The sequence below is a fragment of the Cavia porcellus genome, unplaced genomic scaffold (genome assembly GCF_034190915.1).
Source record: "Cavia porcellus strain 051 isolate PalLab524CR breed Dunkin Hartley unplaced genomic scaffold, mCavPor4.1 scaffold_7, whole genome shotgun sequence".
Taxonomy (NCBI): Eukaryota; Metazoa; Chordata; class Mammalia; order Rodentia; family Caviidae; genus Cavia; species Cavia porcellus.
The window spans coordinates 28,701,376-28,720,099 of record NW_026947490.1 but is presented as its reverse complement, the minus strand read 5'-3'; the positions used below and the strand labels follow the sequence as shown (position 1 = coordinate 28,720,099).

At 56.7% G+C, this 18,724-nt stretch overlaps 1 protein-coding gene across 2 annotated transcripts; it reads left to right on the top strand.

The window, feature by feature from the left end:
* The first annotated feature begins 5,260 nt into the window (after window positions 1-5,260).
* On the top strand, window positions 5,261-16,985 carry Syt3 (synaptotagmin 3). 2 transcript variants are annotated; one of them, XM_003465479.5, is made up of 11 exons: window positions 5,261-5,348; window positions 6,015-6,150; window positions 7,701-7,884; window positions 10,324-10,849; window positions 11,724-12,099; window positions 12,251-12,469; window positions 13,791-13,911; window positions 14,024-14,195; window positions 14,277-14,409; window positions 16,280-16,348; window positions 16,501-16,985. In XM_003465479.5, the coding sequence occupies exons 3-10, from the start codon at window positions 7,734-7,736 to the stop codon at window positions 16,343-16,345; spliced, it is 1,764 nt and encodes a 587-aa protein (XP_003465527.1). In that variant the 5' UTR covers window positions 5,261-5,348; window positions 6,015-6,150; window positions 7,701-7,733; the 3' UTR covers window positions 16,346-16,348; window positions 16,501-16,985. The 2 variants fall into 2 exon arrangements, with proteins under 2 accessions (XP_003465527.1, XP_005001795.1); XM_005001738.4 differs by lacking the exon at window positions 5,261-5,348 and having other exon boundaries at window positions 5,864-6,150; window positions 7,395-7,884.
* Window positions 16,986-18,724: the final 1,739 nt, after the last annotated feature.

Here is an 18,724-nt window from a genome sequence, read left to right as displayed (position 1 = left end):
AAACCCAGTTCTCTGTGGGGGAGGGGAAAGTGTTGCCATGGTACCTCTGTAGGGCAGGGCTAGGAGGGGGGGGCTGGACTCCTGGGGACTAGAGTGGAGGGGTTTGGCATAAGTGCCCGCCCCCTCCCCCTACTCCACTCCATGCTGAGAGGCTGGACTAGGCCTTAGCTTTCCCTCGGGCCTGTTTCCCTCTCTGTAGTTGCATCTAACAACACTGACCAGGTTTTTATTTGTTTGTTTTCCAATACTGGGGATTAAACCCAAACCCAGGGTCTTCACACTGAACTACATCCCAGCTCTTTATGTTTTTTAAAATTTTGAGACAGGTTGTCTAAATTGCCTAGGCTAGGGTCTGGGGATTTAGCTCAGCGGCATAAGCGCCTGCCTTGAAAGCAGGCAGTCGTGAGTTCGATCCCCAGTACCGATAAAAAGGAAAAAGACAAAAAAAAAAAAAAAAAAAAAAAATTGCCCAGGCTGGCCTTGAGCTTAGGATTCTCCTGCCTCAGCCTCCAGAGTGTGAGTTGAGAGAGACTGCAGGTGCCACGGTGGCTGGCATCTGAACCCTAGGTTGATTCTCAAGTTCAGCCCTGCACAAGTCGTTGAGGAAATCAAGGTGGAGCTGCTGGGCTGGTCAGAGCTGAGACTGGAGCAGCTGGGGGCCACCATGTTACCACCTTGGGACAGAATTTGCCAGGGAGTCAAGACAACTGGACAGAAGCCAGGCCTGAGGAAGAGGCAGTCGGATTCTGGCTGATGACAGGGAAAGCTGGATCCCTCCATGCCTGAAGCCCTCACTGCCAATACTTGAGCTGGTTGACTTGAATTTCTGTCCTTAGCAATTAAAACAGTCTGCACTTGGTCTAGCCAAGCTGTTCTGTGGCTGGGGCTCAGGTCTCCCTATGTTAACCCCTCTTTCTCTCCCATTCAGCTGCCCTTCTTTTCTGGCTGCTAACTCCAATTCAAGGATGGGGGGGGCCTACCTTCCTGGCCCATCGGCCCCCAGCTCTGCCCTCCTGCTGCTTCTCCTGCCCTCTCCCCTCAAGCCTCACTCTCACCCCATGGATCCCGGGCCCAACACCCTCCCAGAGTGACCCTTCTGGCCCCAGGGCTGGCCCTGCCCTTCCCCAGACCCCTAGGACCCCAACAACCTTGGAGCACAAGATCTGCACAACCCAGTGCTGCCCCTCCTCCTCGTTCTGCAGCCTTTCCAGGACTTCTTTCCTTTAATGGGCTTCATTTTCCACCCCGTTCCTCTACCTTTGGTCTCCACCTTTCCCAGCCTCCCTTCTCATCTCAAAGGCCCTGTCTATCCATCTATCTATCTTCTATTGTCTTTTTTGTTTGTTTGTTTGTTTTGTTTTGTTTGTTTTTTGTCTTTTTCCTTTTTACCGGTACCAGGGATCGAACTCACGACTGCCTGCTTGCAAGGCAGGTGCTTATGCCGCTGAGCTAAATCCCCAGCCCCCTCTTCTATTGTCTATATCTATGTATCTATCTATCTATTTTTGAGACAGGGATCTTACTAAATCACCTAGTTGCAAGTTTTTGTTGGATAGTTGAACAGAACTGTTTGCAGTCTTGCTGTTTGAATTCCCACTTTATATGTTCCACTTTTGTGTCTTGAACAACTATTTGTAAAAGGACAGTATGTAAACATCAACTCGTGATTTCTTACTGGTTATTTTTTCTCTGAACATATGTATTATCTCTACCCATTTTCTGTTTTGTTTAGTCTTTCTTTAAATAAAATTTTTTAAAAAATCTTCTAGTTGCCCAAGCTGGGTTCACACCTGCATTTGTCCTGCCTCAGCTTCCCCGAATGCTGGGATTAGACTTGAGACACCTGCAGACTGAATCAGAAACTCCAGGTTCCTGCCCTGGGGGAAGTCTTCTCTGCCCCTCCTCCTATCCGGAGCAGTTTTGTTTCCTTTCACTTTTTTTGCATTCTTCCTCCTTTCCCAGGCTTTTGAAGGCTGCTTCCTCCCCACACTGAGGAGCTCGGAGCCATCACTCCTGGCCTCCAGTGGAGTGGGCCAGGCTTTCAGAGTTCAGGACCTGCGAGCTGAGTAACTGAGTCAACCTCACTCTCTCTGTCTGGCTGTCTCTGTCTCTCTGTCTCCCTCTCCATCACTCGCTTCCCCTCTCCATCCCTCTGCCCATCTCTGTCTCACTGTCTCCCTGTCTCTCTGCCCAGCCCCCCCTGCTTCCCTCTGCCACCCACCCCAGTCCCTTAGGCCATCTCTGTCCCACTCACTGGCCTAGTGCCCAGCCTGGGACTTGCATCCCTGAATCAGCATTTTCCTCCAGTTCCAGAAATGACATCAGCACTGCAGTGGTGGCAGAGCTGGCACTGTAGTGGCCCTGCTTGGGGAGCCACCTTCCACTTGCCTGTGCACAGGTCCTGTCCAGCATGGCCGCCCTCTCTTCCCAGTGTCCGTCCTTTCCATGGGGACCATCAGGAGAGGCAAATTTGTATTTGCACATGTCTCCATTTATCTCCAGGCATGTGGGTATGACTCAGTAGGATTCATGAACACCCATCCATCCATCCCTTCATTTATTCGTCCAGCATCTGTCCATCCATCCAATCATCCATTCATATCCAACCATCCACTCCTTCACCCACCCATCCCTCCATTTACCATTTAATCACCCACTCATTCATTCACCTGTCCCCCAACATCCATCCATTTTCTCCAGCAATTTACTCATCCATCCATCCAATCATCCACTGTCCATCATCCATTTGCCAACTAACAATCCACTGGTTCATTTGTTCATCCCTCCTTTCACTATCCAATCATCTCATTCATTCATTCATCCATCCATCCCTCCAACATCCATCCATTCATCTATGCATCCATCTGCCCAAAACCCATCCATCTCACATCCAGCCATTCTTCAGTCCGTCTCCCATCCATCCATCCAGCCATCCATTCATCTCTCCCTTCTTGCCCCCAGTGTTTATTCATCCTTCCACCCACCCACCCATGAATGCATCTCCATGCCCACTCATTTCTCTGCTTACCCACCTACTTGTTCATGCATGCATCCATTCATTCAGCCAGCCAGTAGTGACTGGCACCAACCATGTGCCAAGCACTGGGCTGGGCAGCAAGGACACAGCAATGACCAAAGCAAGCCGTACTGTCGTGATACTGCATGCTGAGTGCTAAGCCCCGCCAGTCCCCAGGCCTCACATGGGCCGCTCCTCCTTGAAGCATATGCCCCTTCTCCATCTTCTGCTGGCCTATGCCTGCCTATTCACCACTCTGAGCTCAGCTCTCATCCCTTGCTCAGGGAAGATGCCACCCCGTCTTGTCTTCCTGGCATGGGGTTCCAAGGATGCATCGTTCTTTGGTTCCTAGGTCTACTCCACTAGACCAGGAGCTCCCCTAAGGCTAGGGTTCTGCCTGTTTGTTCCCTGCCAAGTCTCTGGTCCCTAAAAAAGCATCCAACACACCGTAAGTGCTCCAGGCGCATCTATCAGCTGGCTGCTCAAGTTGGATGGAATCTGCGTGACAGCCTCTCTCTTTCTCTACGGTTCTATACCCCAGGAGCAATGACGCTCAAGGTCGTCAGACGGGCCAGCGTACAAAGCAGTGTCTAAAGTGACGAGGGATCCAGATTCAGGTGGGTACCCTCACACTCCACTCTCGGCGCTCTCTGCCGATCCTGGCCAGCACAGCTGGCCTCTCTGAGCCTCGATTTCCTCACTTGTCAAATGCAATTAAAGGTTAAATCAGCAGATGCAGGTTAAGTGACCAGTACTCTAAGCTTCCTAGGGTTTTTATACAGTCCTCAAAATAGCTCGATGAGGTAGAATCTGATTTGTAAATCATCAGCAATTCTCCCCGGGTTGCCTGGGGAAGGCACAGCAGTGCTGGGGTTTGAACCCCGCTGTTCTGTGCCCGAAGTCACACAGACAGCCCTGGGGGCTTGGGCAACCTCAGAAATGCACACAGAGGCAGCCAGGAGTGGGGGCGCACACCTGTCCCCCTAGTACTCTGGGAGGCTGAAGCAGGAAGACTGCTAGTTTGTGCCTGGCCTTAGGAATGTAGCAAGATTTTGTCCCTCCCTCCCTCCCAAAAAAAGGGCTGAAGATGTAGCTCAGTGGAAAGGGCCTGGATTCAAATCCCAGGCTGGGAACTTGTGCGTGGAGGGCGGTGGGTCTGCAGAGGCCACAGCGAGGGAAACAATCCAGTTAAAAGAGGGCCCAGGAGTCGCCTCATGAGGCTGTGTTTGAAGAAGCAATCAATCAGTCTCTTACTTGGATGGGATCTGAGTGTCGCTTATTGGGGGCAGCACCCGGAGAGACGAAGGAGGCTTCCAGGCCACCTCTCTGGGCCTATGCGTGGCTGCGGAGATCTGGTCCTTCCTCGAGGGATTTAACCTCCACGGACTTCGATTATTTCCTCTGTGAAATAGGAATAACACAATTGTACCCGGCCCAAGTGAGGATGAATTGAGAAAATGCTTTCAAAACACTTAGCACATTGCCACCTATCATCTTTTTTTTTTTTTTTAAGCCAGTCAAATTTAGCAGTGGGGGGGGGTGGTATACCAACTTTAGTGACACTAATGTTAATAAGTTCTGATAACCCACTGCCATTGGACCAGCCCAAATTAAACACTTGTTTTTGTTTGGGTTTTTTGGGTGCTCCCGGATATTCAACTCACGACCTCCTACTTGCCAGTCAGGTACTTATGCTGCTGAGCTAAATCCCCAGCCCCGCCACCTATCATCTTAAGTGACAATCATCATTGGCTGCTATTAATGTATCCGAAGCAGTTACTTTCTGATTCAAGAAGAATTCATTAAGCACCTACTTGGTGCTAATGCTTTATCTACACGACAGGTTTTTTAACGCTCTGTCCCATAGGAAATCGGTTATTGCCTCTGCTTTGCGGATGCGAAGCGGGCTCCGGGCAAGGCGCAGGCCCTGGAGGATGGAGTCCTGGTCTCCTCTGCCTCCTCCCGCCAGCCTCCTCCGCCACCAGCCCGCAGAGCTGCGCAGGTGGGGGCGCTCCAAGGCCCGTCCTAGGGAAGAGGGGCCGGGGTCCCGGACTTCCAGGTCAGAGACAGCGAACAGGGGGCAGCGCGCTGTGTCTTGGTGCCAAGGTCCCTGCATCGCTTGTGGACGCGCCCTGGGTCTCTGACGCCTTGGTCCCGGGAAGCCTCGCTCGGCGCTCGCTGCAGCCTCGCGATTTTGGCTTTCGAGCTGCAGGTTCGCAGGGGAGGGAGGGGGTGCAGGGGGCGGAGCTGCAGACCTGCGACAGGGGCGGGGAGGAGCGAGCCGGCACCGCGGCGGGCGCGCGGGGCTGCGGCGGCGGCGGCGGCGGCTCGGGTGAGTCCGCTCCTCCCCCCTTCCAGCCCCCGCCCCATCCCCATGGGGGGGGGGTTGGGGGGCCCCGAAGCGTGGGAGCGGGGGTCGGTGCAGCACACGCGGACCTCAGGCTGGGCAGGGGAGTCTGTGGCGCTCGCCGGGTGTTCCGGGGGAGGGGCACGTGGCCCTGGCAAGAGGGGTCCCCGAAACACTTGGGTGTACCCCACTTCTCTCTCACCGATTCGTAGGACGTAAGGACCTTTTAACTCATCCCGTGGCCCCTACGGTCTTAGGACTGCGTGGCCTTTCGAGGTCCCCCATAGCATTGCCTGCCCTTGAAGAGTCTTGGGACCCTGGCATCTTAATCCACCCCCCAACACCTCCAAAAAAAAAAAAAAAAAAAAAAAAAAAAAAAAATCCCATCCTCTCTGCAGCCCAGAGAGGCATTAAAGACTTCAACTCCCAGTAGCCTCCGCGGCACCAGGCTACAGGAACCACAGCCGCGCCAGAGCGAGCCCTGCCGGGAGTTGTAGTTCGCAGGCGCTTACTGCTAGCTGGGGGGCACCCGAGGTGGGAGGAGGTGGCTGGACCCCTGAGGTCGCCTGGGGTCGGGCAGCTGGCTCGAGTCTAGGGCAAAATGTGTGGCTTGGGCTGAGCTTTTTCTCCCGGCTTCACCATCCACTCCAGATCTGACACCCCTTCTCGCCACCACCTGGCGCGCGTGGGGACGGGTCCGCAGCCCCTAGTCCGTCCTGCAGCCCCCATGGGCTGCCGCCCGCCGCCGCCTCGGCTGCCAACCAGGACCAGGCAGGGATAAGTGCGGGTGAGTCTGGCCATGCCTACCTCCGAGTCCTGGCCCTGTGCTGCACCCCCACGACACCTGCCCATCTGCGAGCCCTGTCTATCTGTCCGTCCCTCATTGTCCTCCCCATGCCCCTTCCAACTCTCTGATGCCTGGCCCCTGGCCATGGGTCAGCCATCTCCCCATGCCTCCTTCCCGACCCTTCTCCTGATGCCCCCATCCGCCCTTCCCCAGCTCTCCTCTCCAGCCTGCGTCTGTCTGTGGTGGCCAGCCCTCGTGGGTCTGTCTGTCCTTCCCTCTGCATCTTCCCTCTCTCTGTTGCCACTGAGTCCCTCTCTCTTGGAGACATTTTTGCCCCACTCCTGCCTGCCCCTCTCCACACCCATCTCTCCTTCCCCATGGGTCACACTCTGGCCCAAGTCTGAACCCTTGACCTCCGGGTCCCTTCTGTTCTCTTCACCCCTCGGGCCTGCATCTGCCCTCCTCTCTCCCCTGTCTCTACTTGCGTCCCTCCATCCCTCACTCGGTCTACACCCTGCCTGGCCACCCCACATTCACCTGCCCCCGCGTCCATCCCAGTTTGGCTCCTTCTCCTCCAACTGCTTTGCCCACCTGAGCCGCTGCTTGTGCTGTTCCTGCTGCCTGAACACTTTTCCCACCTCAGCCTCACTGTTCATTGCTCAAGGCTCAAGAGCCCGCAGGTTCTGTCCCTGTCCCTGGTCCTCAGGGGCACATCCTCCTCTAGCTGAGTTTCTTTTTTTCTTTTTGTCTTTTTGAGACAGGGTATCGCTATGCGGTTCAGGATGGCCTTGAGCTCACTTTGCAGCCCAGGCTGGTCTCGAACTTGCAACGATCCCCCTGCCTCAGCCTCCTGAGTGCTGGGATTACAGCCTTACAGGCGCTACCACGCCCACCCGGCCCTAGTTGAGTTTCTTTTAAAGCGCTCCTCACAGTTTGGAGCAAGTGTTTCTTTGGGTGGTGTGTGTGGGGTTTCTGGTTTGCTCTCTGTCCCCTCTGCTTGGATCGGGACACCTGGAAGTCAGAGCACCCTGGTCCTTCCTCCCCTGCTGTGTCTGCAGTAGCTTGCACAGTACTTGGTGTGTAGCTGATGCCTGATGGATGTTTGTTGAGTGAATGAGTGTGGCACCATCTTGTATACTTTTCCCTAAATCTATCCCTTGGCCTGTGCATCCTGACCTTTGACACCTTATCTGCTCATCCTTTATTTGTGCTTCCTAACTCTGTCCCTTTGCTGGCCTCCCCAGGGTCCCTGTCCTTGTCCACCTGTCCCTGGTCTCTGTCCTCCTGTCCACTTGCACCTACCTCCATCCCCTTGGTGTGTCCAACCCTGTTCTTTCCCTGCCCTCCCCTACTTTTGGCTCTTGTGTCTCTCTGCTCCTGATTTTCTCCTCTTCCTCCTTCCCACCAATATCTGTCCCCTTGTCCCTCTGCCTCCACTCTTGACTCCTGATCTGCCCGCCCCACTCTGCTCTCTTCACTCCTCCCCCTTCCTCTTATCTCTGCACCCCTGCCTGTCTCCTCCACCTCATCCCCCTGCACCTTGGCCCCAGCCTCCCGAGTGAGCGCAGGACCAGGCAGCCACCATGTCCGGAGACTACGAGGAAGACCTCTGCCGACGGGCGCTCATCCTGGTCTCAGAGCTCTGCGCGCGGTTCCGAGATGCCGACACCAGAGACAGGTGTCAGGAGTTCAACAGCCGGTTCCCTAGCGGCTACCCCCGCGGCCCCGACCCAGGTCAGCACCCCCTGCATCTTGGTCAATCCCCGGCCTGCCCGACAACCAGGATTTGGGGGAGTCGGACCCACTCTGCTTCCCCCCACTTCAGGCCAGTCCCAGTTAGAGTTTCAACCCCACCTCACCTGCCACCCTGCTTCCCAGAACCTCTGATCTGAGGAAGAGGAATGGTGTGGTCTCCCCACTCCGCCTGGCCTTTTCAGTTTTTCCCTGTGGGTCGCCCCCTAACTGTAGCCCCCCGAAGTCTCCTCTACACGTGGTGCACCCTGCCAGCAATGCGAACCTCAGGCTCCGGAGTCTGAGTCTTGGTTAGCAGCGCTTCTCCCCCACCTCAGTTTCCTCATCTGGAAAACAGGGACAATACCATAACTACCTAGCAGGGAGCAGATGTTTATCCCTGTAGTCCCAGCACTCAGAGGGGACAGCACCGGTAAAGCCCTCAGGACATTGTGGGACACATGGCGGTCAGTAAGCTGATGTCAGGACCTCCCCTAGTGGGGTACCGAGCAGCCACTGTAGTCAGGGGAGCAGGTGAGGTCTCTGGGCATTTCGTTGATTACCCATTGTGGATCTTTGGGGTACACATGATCCCATTTTACAGGGAAAGCAGGCTCAGAGGGGTGCAGAGATTGTTCCAGGTCATAGGAAAGGGCGGAGTGAGACTGGGAAATGTCATGGGAGCTGTGGAGAGGAGGGAGGCTCTGCCACTGCCACACGGGCTGAGCTCTGGGATGGGGCCCTGGCCACTGCATGCAGGACAGCCGGGGGACCGTGAGGAGGAAGGAGGCACAGTGCTGGCTGCTGCTCACTCAGAGCCTCAAGGGGGCAGTGGAGCCAGACTTTGACCCTGGACAGTCTAGGGCAGAAGTTTGTGGTCTCCAGGACTACAGTCCCATGGTTTACTGAAAAGCCACCACCGGTAACATGCAGAATATCGCTACCAGGGAAGTGTCTATTCGGAAGTTGGTCGGGAGATGTGGCTGACCCCGAGTGGCTGCAGACCACAGGTTAAGTCATAGCATTGTAGAGGTTGCCCAGCATGGCCCAAGGCCTAGGTGACCGAGACAGTCTTACTGGAGAGAATGTCACATGGCCTGAGTTCTTGTCTGTCTGTCTGTCCTGACAGGTGTCCTCCCAGGAGCTGGCTGAGGACCAGGCTCCTCAGGGTATCCCTGCCAGCTCTCCAGCCCCCAGCAGCCCCAGGCTATGCAGGCAGGAACAGGGCCCTTGCCAGGCCATGGAGGGCTCCCATGCATCAGGCAGGATCTGGGGTCCAGCTGGCAAATGTCTGGTCCATTTCCCCCGTGGTGACCCTCTTCTCAAGATTTCTAGTGTCCAGTAGACTGGTAAAGTCCTTGGCTTGGTTCTTATAGTCCCCAGAACTCTCAGCCAGCATAGAAGGAGCAGCCTGAGAGAGGGGACAGTCAGAGACTCATGGTCCTTCAGCCAGGGCCTGCAATGGCTCGGCGGGGTTGCTTCCTCTGTCTCAGAGTCCCAGCTTTCTCATGAAATAAGACAAGTCCTCTCTAGGATGCAGTGTCTGAGGGTTGACGCCATGCACTGGGCAGTATAGCCCAGGGGCATCCCCTCTGCTGTGCATCATTCCTGCTGGCAAGGGCAAAGCCCCTGGCGTCCCCACCATGGCCCATAGCCTGGTTGGAGCAGAGTCCCCCCCCCCCCTTCCTGGACCGGTAGTCAAATCCAAAACAAACACACATTTCCTTGAGTATCATTCTGTGACCCCACTTCTGGTACCAATCACTGAATGAGCCCCAACCCTGGGCTGCAGGAAGGGGCTGCCCAAAGTTCTCTGCAACGTGGGGCCACACATCACAGGCATTTGGGAGCTGCTGGTTATGAAGATGGCACAGTGGCTGATTATTCTAATTTCAAGTTGCATTTGAACTGCCACTCACTGGGAAGGACTGAGGCATCGTAAGAACCCCATGAGGAAGGCCAGCCCCCGCCCCGCCATCCCCCAGCAGGGAGGCCTTGGACAGGAGATATTGCATCTGTCGAGCCCAGTTTATTTCCATGGAAAATGGGAAGGATTATATCATTAGCCTCACGGCCCAAGGGGCCTGGCACATGGTCACCTTTCTACCCGTGTCTGCTTTTACACCCTTCACCATGTGCCTTCTGCTGTCCTCTAAACCTAGCCACAAGCTGCAGTTTGAGTTCTGACCCGCATGACAGTGTCTAAACTTCCTGGGTACTGGGCAGGCAGGCTGGAGGGTACCACTGGACTCCAACACCAGACCTGTCCTTTACCAGGTGCAGGGCCCAACACCCCTCAACCACTGCCTCTTCAAAGCCCTTATAGGAAACGCCTCCCCGAGGGCTTCGGAGTCTCCATCCTACGTACAAAGTGTCGGGATTGGCCCTGGGGGTGAAGGCAGAGCCACCCTGATGCCTGACCTCTGCCCTCGCTCTTTCCAGACATTTCCGTGAGTCTGCTGTCAGTCATCGTGACCTTCTGCGGCATCGTCCTCCTCGGTGTCTCTCTCTTTGTGTCCTGGAAGTTGTGCTGGGTGCCTTGGAGGGACAAGGGGGGCTCCGCAGTGGGCGGCGGCCCCCTGCGCAAAGACCTGGGTCCCGGGGTGGGGCTGGCTGGCCTGGTGGGCGGCGGTGGACACCTGGGGGCTGGCCTGGGTGGCCACCCTCTGCTGGGCGGCCCCCACCACCATGCCCATGCTGCCCACCACCCGCCCTTCGCCGAGCTGCTGGAACCTGGCAGCCTGGGGGGCTCTGACCCCCCTGAGCCCTCCTACTTGGACATGGACTCGTATCCGGAGGCTGCGGCTGCCGCTGTGGTGGCTGCTGGGGTCAAGCCCAGCCAGACCTCCCCTGAGCTGCCCTCTGAGGCCGGAGCGGGCTCTGGGCTGCTGCTGCTGCCCCCCAGTGGGGGCGGCCTGCCCAGTGCCCAGTCGCACCAGCAGGTCACAAGCCTCGCACCCAGCACCAGGTGAGACCGGCAGCGGGGCTGGGGTCGCTCTGAACGTCTGCACCCCACCTGTGTCTCTTCCCCTCCAATGGCAGTGGGGACCTGCAGTCTGTTCTTCCTTAGTTATTTCTGTACTAGGGTGCAGGAAGACCCCAGATTCCACCCACAGTGCTCTCACACACAGTCTTGGGGATGCAGGAGGGCACAAAATCAGCTCAGGGAATGACTAGGGGTCTTCAGGATGTCGCCCTGTCACCCTGTTCCAGGCTGAGACCTGCAGAGTCAGCCAGGCGGGGAGTGGGGGGACAAGGGACCGGTTCAGCTAAGGCCAGAGGGGAAGCCTGCAGTATGGAGCGGCCAGGCCCTGGGGCAGGGGAGTAAATTTGCAAAAAGAAACCTGGGGAAGTGTGGCTGCTGACCTGAGTCCTGCAAGGCCCGATGGCAGGCTGAGGGCACCGGAAAGCCCCGGGGGAGGCAGTTAGCAGGGTCTGCTCTGGTGTAGAAAGACCCCTCTGCAGCCATCTATGGAGAGACAGGAGGCCCCTGGGCCAGGGGAGCCGGGGGCCAGGTGGAGAGGACCGGCCTCAGCTGGGACCAGGGCAGTGGTGGTGGAGAGCATGGGACAGGCTGGGGAGAGGGAGACGGAGGGGGTGCAGGGCCTGAGCTGGGTGGGAGAGGCCACTCTGGGAGGCCAGGCTCCTTAGTCTGGGCCAGGGGAAGCTTAGAAATGGGGCAAACTCATCTCCAGACACCAGTGGGGAAACTGAGGCTCAGCCCCCAAATGGTGCATTCCAGGTCCACTGAAGCAAAGGAGAAGGGTGAGTGGCTCCAGGGCCGGGGGAAGGGGTGAGGATCAGAGCTATGGACACTGTCTCGGTCTCCCCTGCGTACACAGGTACCCGGCCCTGCCACGGCCCCTCACACAGCAGACCCTGACCACGCAGCCAGACCCCAGCAGTGAGGAGCGGCCGCCCGCCCTGCCCCTGCCCCTGCCTGGTGGGGAGGAGAAGGCCAAGCTCATCGGGCAGATCAAGCCGGAGCTGTACCAGGGGACCGGGCCTGGTGGCCGGAGAGGCGGCGGGGGCACGGGCGAGGCGGGGACCCCCTGCGGCCGCATCAGCTTTGCCCTTCGGTACCTCTACGGCTCCGACCAGCTGGTGGTGCGAATCCTTCAGGCCTTGGACCTTCCGGCCAAGGACTCCAACGGCTTCTCGGACCCCTATGTGAAGATCTACCTGCTGCCTGACCGCAAGAAGAAATTTCAGACCAAGGTCCAGGGCGGCAGCTGGATATCAGGGGGACCTGCCGAATCTTGGATCCTGGGGGTGAAGGGGGCTGGGAGCCAAACCTCTGGGTCCTGGAGGAGCCTGGGAAGCCCACGCGGTGTCTGGAAGGGTCCTCTTGTCTGCCCCCCACCCGCAGGTGCACAGGAAGACCCTGAATCCCGTCTTCAATGAGACCTTCCAGTTCTCAGTGCCCCTGGCCGAGCTGGCCCAGCGCAAGCTGCACTTCAGTGTCTATGACTTCGACCGCTTCTCGCGGCACGACCTCATCGGCCAGGTGGTGCTGGACAACCTCCTGGAGCTGGCTGAGCAGCCCCCCGACCGCCCGCTCTGGAGGGACATCATGGAGGGCGGCTCGGTCAGTGGCCCCCTTGTCCCCTTCCTGCCCCGGGAATCAGGAGTGATGCTGTGATGGGCCCCAGCCCTCCAGCCACAGCCTGGTCACCTGTTAGCCACAGGACTGGGTCCCCCATTTCCCTACATCTGAGGACTTCCAGCCACAACCTTGTGACCTCTGCCTTTGATTTTGACTTTCTGGCTGTCCGCCTCGCCTCCCCCTGGCCCCCCACCTTCTGGACTCCTGCCCCAATTGCTGATCTTCTTGAAGTCCAGCCCTTTCCGGTCTCTGAATTTCTTAACTTGTCAGCCCATCACCCTAAGGAAGCTATCATGGTCTGGTCTTGTCCCTGCATGCTCCAGGGTCCCCTCTGCCTAATCCCAAGAGCCTGGGTGACCAGGGCTTTCCCCCCTCATCCTCTGAGGGTGCAGACTGCAAGGCCCTCAACCCTCACTTCCCCGCAGGCTTGTCCCATTTCTCATGACCCCTTTCTGGCAGGTTGCTCTCCAGCATACCCATCTCTGCCCCAGCCCCTCCCCAGCCTTCCTGGGCCCCCCAAACCTCAGGCCGTCCCTTCCTTGGCCCCCAGTCCTGACCTGTGGATTCCCCAGCATTCCAGTCCTTGCAGGGCTGAGAGGTCGTGGGGGTGGAGTGAGCCTGGTCCTCCTACCAGGCCGGACTTGCTGTCAGCCTCAGTTTCCCATCTGTGCTCTCCGTGTCCAGCTGGCCTCCTGTGCCTGGCCTTTGTCATTGCTTTCCTTTGTCACTCACTCCCTGACTCTGACCGAGGGTCGGGAGCTGCTGGTCCAGGTCCCAGGGCCGGCGGCAGAGGCCAGGGTAATGGGACGCGAGACGGGCACCGACTCTGTGCTGTGGGGCCCCAGGAGCTTATGGGATGAGGTGACCCCGAGGCCTTGAAGGGCGAGGAGGTGACCGTGACCGGGACAGGGAGCACAAGGAGGGCAGGGCAGAGGGCCGCTGAAGGGGGAGGGCCCGGGACTGGGCTCCAGCTGCACCGGGCTCCAGCTGAGCTCTGCCCATGGCTGGCCTTGGGGTCCCACCGCACACCCCTGCCCGTCCGCCCTTCACTCTGGGGCTCCACACTCCTCTCCCAGCCCCGCCCCACTTGCCCTGAGTCTCGTCCCCCTCTCTGTGCCTCTGTCGGCTGGTTTCTCCTCGGGCAGCTCTCTCCTCTCCTCTCCTCCCGTCAGAGGCGCTACAGGGCCTTTGCCTGCCCTCGGGCGGGAGAAGGAGCCCTGCTGCAGGGGGGACCTGGGCCGGGCCGGTAGGACTGTGGGGGCCCAGGTGCGCTGGAGTCCCTGAGCCCCCTGCCCCGATGCAGGAAAAGGCAGATCTCGGGGAGCTCAACTTCTCCCTCTGCTACCTCCCCACGGCCGGGCGCCTCACCGTGACCATCATCAAAGCCTCTAACCTCAAAGCAATGGACCTCACGGGCTTCTCGGGTGAGCGCGGAGCGCCAGCGCGGGGCGGGGGTGGAGGGACCCGGCCGGAGGGCGGAGGCGGCGGACCCCAGCTGCGGGAGGGGTCCCCTCAGTGCCCCATTCCCGCCCCCAGACCCCTACGTAAAGGCCTCTCTGATCAGCGAGGGGCGGCGACTGAAGAAGCGCAAAACCTCCATCAAGAAGAACACGCTGAACCCCACGTACAACGAGGCGCTGGTGTTCGACGTGGCCCCCGAGAGTGTGGAGAACGTGGGGCTCAGCATCGCCGTGGTGGACTACGATTGGTGAGGGGTGCGGGGTGCAGGGCGGGGGACCGGGATGGCATGGGGCCCCTCCCCCTCGGTTCTCACCGCCCCGCCCCCCAGCATCGGGCACAACGAGGTGATCGGCGTGTGCCGCGTGGGCCCCGAGGCCGCCGACCCCCACGGCCGCGAGCACTGGGCCGAGATGCTGGCCAACCCGCGCAAGCCGGTGGAGCACTGGCACCAACTCGTGGAGGTGAGCGGCCCTGCGGCCCGGTAGGGCGGTGGCAACCTGTGCCCCCGGGAAGGACTGGGGGCGGATCGGGACAGGCTCTGTCAGTGGTCTGCTGGATGCTGAACTGAAAATAGAAGGGAAGAGCTGACCTGGGAAAATTAGTGGTTGACGCCAGGTGTGGTGGCGCACTCCTGTAATCCCGGCACTCGGGCGGCTGAGGCAGGAGGATCGCCCTGAGTTCGATGCCAGCCAGGCTACTAAGTGAGCTCAAAACTAGCCTGAACTACACAGCGAGACCCTGTCTCAAAAAAAAAAAAAAAAAAAAAAAAAAAAAAATTAGTGCATTGTCTTGGGAGTAGGGACCAATGAAACAAAAAGAGAATAATGAAGTCAAGACACAGCAGAGTGTCATGGTTCAGGAGCTAGTATAAAGATCATGCGGCCACAGCCCCCATCGAGTTTGGGGGGTCGGGGCATAAGGGTAGCTCCCCGGGTCTCTTCGGGGAGGAGGAAGAGGGGCAGGAGGAGGGGCAGGGGGAGGGGAGGGGCAGGCAACATCACAGCTGAGGCTTCATGATTGGGGAGGCTGAGGAAAGGATGTGTGAATGCTGTGAGGCCTCCTGGGGCCTGTGGTCCTGGCCAATTTAAAGCCACTCAACATCTTTACAAAGGTAAACTGTGACCATTTAGTCAATGAAAAACAAGAAAAGCAAAGAAATTCAAAAATATGAATGAATATGGTTCCATAAAAGTTAAGAAAATAAAATTATAAAAATATTAAATCATGGTAAGTCCTGTTTATAATAATATATATAAATTTAAGCATAAAATAATGTTATTTTTAATACCCTTGCACTTCCTTTTCCTCTGTGTGTGTGTGTGTGTGTGTGTGCGCGCAAGATTTTGGCATTCTCAGGGCACATTAATCATTTAAAAGTACATCAAATCATGCTATGGGGACCTGCCCCATTGTCAGTCCATGTGACGTTGTATAGGACTTTACTGAAAACTGAATACTTTGAGCCAGGTTTGGTGACACGGGCCTGTCACGCTGGCACTCCGGGAGGCTGAGGCAGGAGGATCATGAGTTCAAGCCCAGCTTGGGCAATTTAGTGACTTAGGGAGTCCGTGTCTCAAAACAAAAAAAAAAAAAAAAAAAAATTAAAAGGGTTGGGGACATAGCTCAGGGCAAAAGCCCTGAGTTCAATCTGTAGCATCACAAAAATAAGGGAGAATTTTGTTTGTTTAATGTTTTGCCTTAATTTTGGTTTCTCAAAATGTTCTTGTCTGGATGGCTAAGTTTGTGCCACCCCACAGATTGGGCACTGGGCTGAGTTCCTGTCCCCCTCTGCCAGCTTTCTTCCAGGGACAGTGGGAGACAGGACAGCTGGCCACAGAGGCCGATTCCAGAGGGAGGAAGTCTGATTTCACTCTGGGAGGGGGGAGGTTGCTATGCAACAGGAGAGAGGCAACCACCCCCCCCCCCACTCACTCATTCATTCCACAAGCTTCCCCGGAAGCTTCCACTCAGCCCACAAGCTCCGTAAAGCTCTGGAGGTCAGTGTGCACCCAACGCTGTCCTCCTCATGGTTCCCTGTGCTCGCTAGTGCTCCTCAGTGCTCCCTCAGCCACTCTACATGGGCCAGAACCCCCCACTCTCACCTCACAGGGAGTCGTCTCCTATTTCCTCACATTCACAGGGACTTGGTCTTTTACACCTCAGTTTTCACGTCTATAGAATGGGATCAGAGTACAGTTGGCCTCCTCCTCTCACAGCTTAGTGAAAAAACACTGTAAATAATGACACAGGATAGGTGCTGCTTCCTGTTGATCGCAAGTGGTTGTTTTGTCTCTGTCCTCTCTCCTGAGCCTTCTGGATCTCCTCTTTCAGGAGAAGACTCTGACCAGCTTCACAAAAGGTGGCAAAGGACTGTCAGAGAAGGAGAACTCAGAGTGAGGGGTGAGAAGCCAAGGCGGGGAGCTGGACCGCACCTCAGTCCGAGGGAGGAGGGGTATGGGCTTCCGGTCTGTCCCTGGTCCTGCTGAGTGAGAGATGGGGTCCTGACCTTCCTTGCCACTGCTGCTGACCTCTGCCCTATCACTCCGTTGCAGGTCTGGCCTAGGCCGGGGATCTCAGTAGAGTCCCTCAGGACCCCACTTCTTGCCCGGACCGAGAACTCATCTCCTCGAAGCCATAACGTCCGAGCTGCTGGGGCAGGGTTGCCCTGGGCCCGCTTCTCCTTCCTGAACGTGTATGGGTGGACAGCGGGCAGCTCAGTGCTCTGGTTCAGGGTGGGGGCCCCTCAGCCTCCACTGTCTGTCTCGTCTTCCCCGGGGCTCCCCCTCGAGGCAAGGGGCCATGCATGTCTGGGGGACCCCTCCCCCACCCTCCGTTGTTCTGTCTCTTTACTGTCATCCAAGTCCAGTGTCCCAATTTTTGTTCTCACTGTGGATGTCTCCCCGCCAGTCCTCAGTGTCCCCCAGACACACAGGACCATGTCCCCCGCCGTGTTCACTACCCCCAGTCTGGCCACACACACACCCCCCCCCCCTGCTGCTATCAACACCAGAATAAACACACTCTGTGGGTCTCACCACCCGGGGCTCCTGGCCTCTCTGGGATGGGAAGCTGCTTTAGCGCCTACATCAGACAAATGCAGGCCTCGTTCCATGGTTGGGCAGCTCAATCCATCTCTCTGGGCCTTGTTTTTTAAAAATTATATTTATTGGGACCATTTCTGACAATGAGACACAAAATACAGCAGAGAACCACAGATAGAATGAAAAGACCCCAGTATATGGAGATGAATGGAATGGGGACTTCAGGCATGGCTTGATCTAGGTGTTCTGGCCACTTTCTTCTGCTCTCCTCTTTCCGCCTGTCGTCCCAGTTAGGTAGACGCCTGGTGCTGTAGGCTTCTGCTGAAAAAGCAAAGAAAAAAATCCAAATACGGAATTCCAACTGGAAGAGTTTAAATGATAGCGGTTTCTTGTGGGGTTGGTGGAGGTGCTGAGCTTGACGTCGGGTGATGAGCTGGTGTCTCCAAGCACAGACTGTGCCCTGTTTCACAGATGGAGAAAGCAAACGGTGAGGACAGGGCCTCCCACATGTGTTCATCCTTTCTTTCCCAGAAGGGTTCTCATTTCTCTTCGGTCAGAAACAAGCTTTGCAGAACCCTGAGCTGCAGAGCCCTGCGAGAAAGCCGGCATCTGTCGCTTCTGGTCCCCATTGGGCGGAGCAGGGCTTGCCAGCTGGGAAGCACATGGAGTCGGTGACTGCTGGGTAGGACAACTACAGGACCTGCTGCGATGGCAGACGAATTGGACCTGTGGTAATCGCCCTGCAGCAGATAATTTCTGGGGAAACTGATGATACGCCTCCGGGTCTTTTGGGATTCTGATTGGTCCTGCTCAGGTCTTTCGTGGGCCGCCTGGGGCCAATCACTGTTTGGGAAGCTTGTTTTGGGCCCGCCCCTGTCATCACTGACTCCGCCCCTTCCCATCTGGCTTGTGATTGGCTCAGATGCCTTCAGGAGCTCAGCCCTTTTTGCTGGTAAGGTGAATATGAAGTGTAACTTTTTTAAAATCCGGTATTTAAATTTTTAAAAAATATGTTACAGTAAAGGACCTTACCATTACCCCTCCTTAAAATCTCCCCACCCTCACTTTGGACACATTTATACCATCGTTCTTGCTGCTTTTGAAGGCAGATCTGAAAGTCTTTAGTTGCGCCTCGACATCCTGAATGGATTCGAAATGTTTCCCTTTTCTGGTCGCTTTGATTTTGAAGAGTCACAAGTTCCACGGTACCAGAGCTGGTGGAGCAGGTGGGTGAGGACTACCGTCCTGTTTTTAGCCACCCGCCTCCCACTGGGCGGGGCTGGGCGGCAGCAGAGGCTGTGGCTTTTATTACTGCACAGTGTCGCGACAGCCTGGAAAGAGCCCTCCAGAGCTGCTTCAGAAAGTGGCAAGAACGGAGGAAGGAGTGTGTTCCAAATGAGGAGGATTTTAGAGGGAAAGTATGGTAGAGTCTTCTACTGCAGTACATTTAAAAAGAAATGTAGCTGGATGTGGTAGCGGAGGACTGTAATCCTAGCACGCGGGAGGCTGAGGCAGGAAGATCGTTATGAGTTCGAGACCAGCCTGGGCCACAAAGTGAGCTCAAGTGCAGCCTGAACAACACAGCGAGACCCTGGAGAGAGAGAGATAGAGAGAGACAGAGAGAGAGAGACACAGAGAGAGACACAGAGAGAGAGAGACAGAGACAGAGACAGACAGAGAGAGAGAGAGAGAGAGAGAGAGAGAGAATACAAACCACCACTGTAGCTTTGGAATC

What these genes read in the sequence shown, in the direction of transcription:
- Syt3 (XM_003465479.5), top strand. Translation starts at nt 7,734, where the DNA reads ATGTCCGGAGACTACGAGGAAGACCTCTGCCGACGGGCGCTCATCCTG. An exon ending in GGACCTCACGGGCTTCTCGG is followed by an intron (nt 13,912 to 14,023) that starts GTGAGCGCGGAG and finishes TCCCGCCCCCAG; the next exon opens with ACCCCTACGTAAAGGCCTCT. An exon ending in ACTGGCACCAACTCGTGGAG is followed by an intron (nt 14,410 to 16,279) that starts GTGAGCGGCCCT and finishes CTCCTCTTTCAG; the next exon opens with GAGAAGACTCTGACCAGCTT.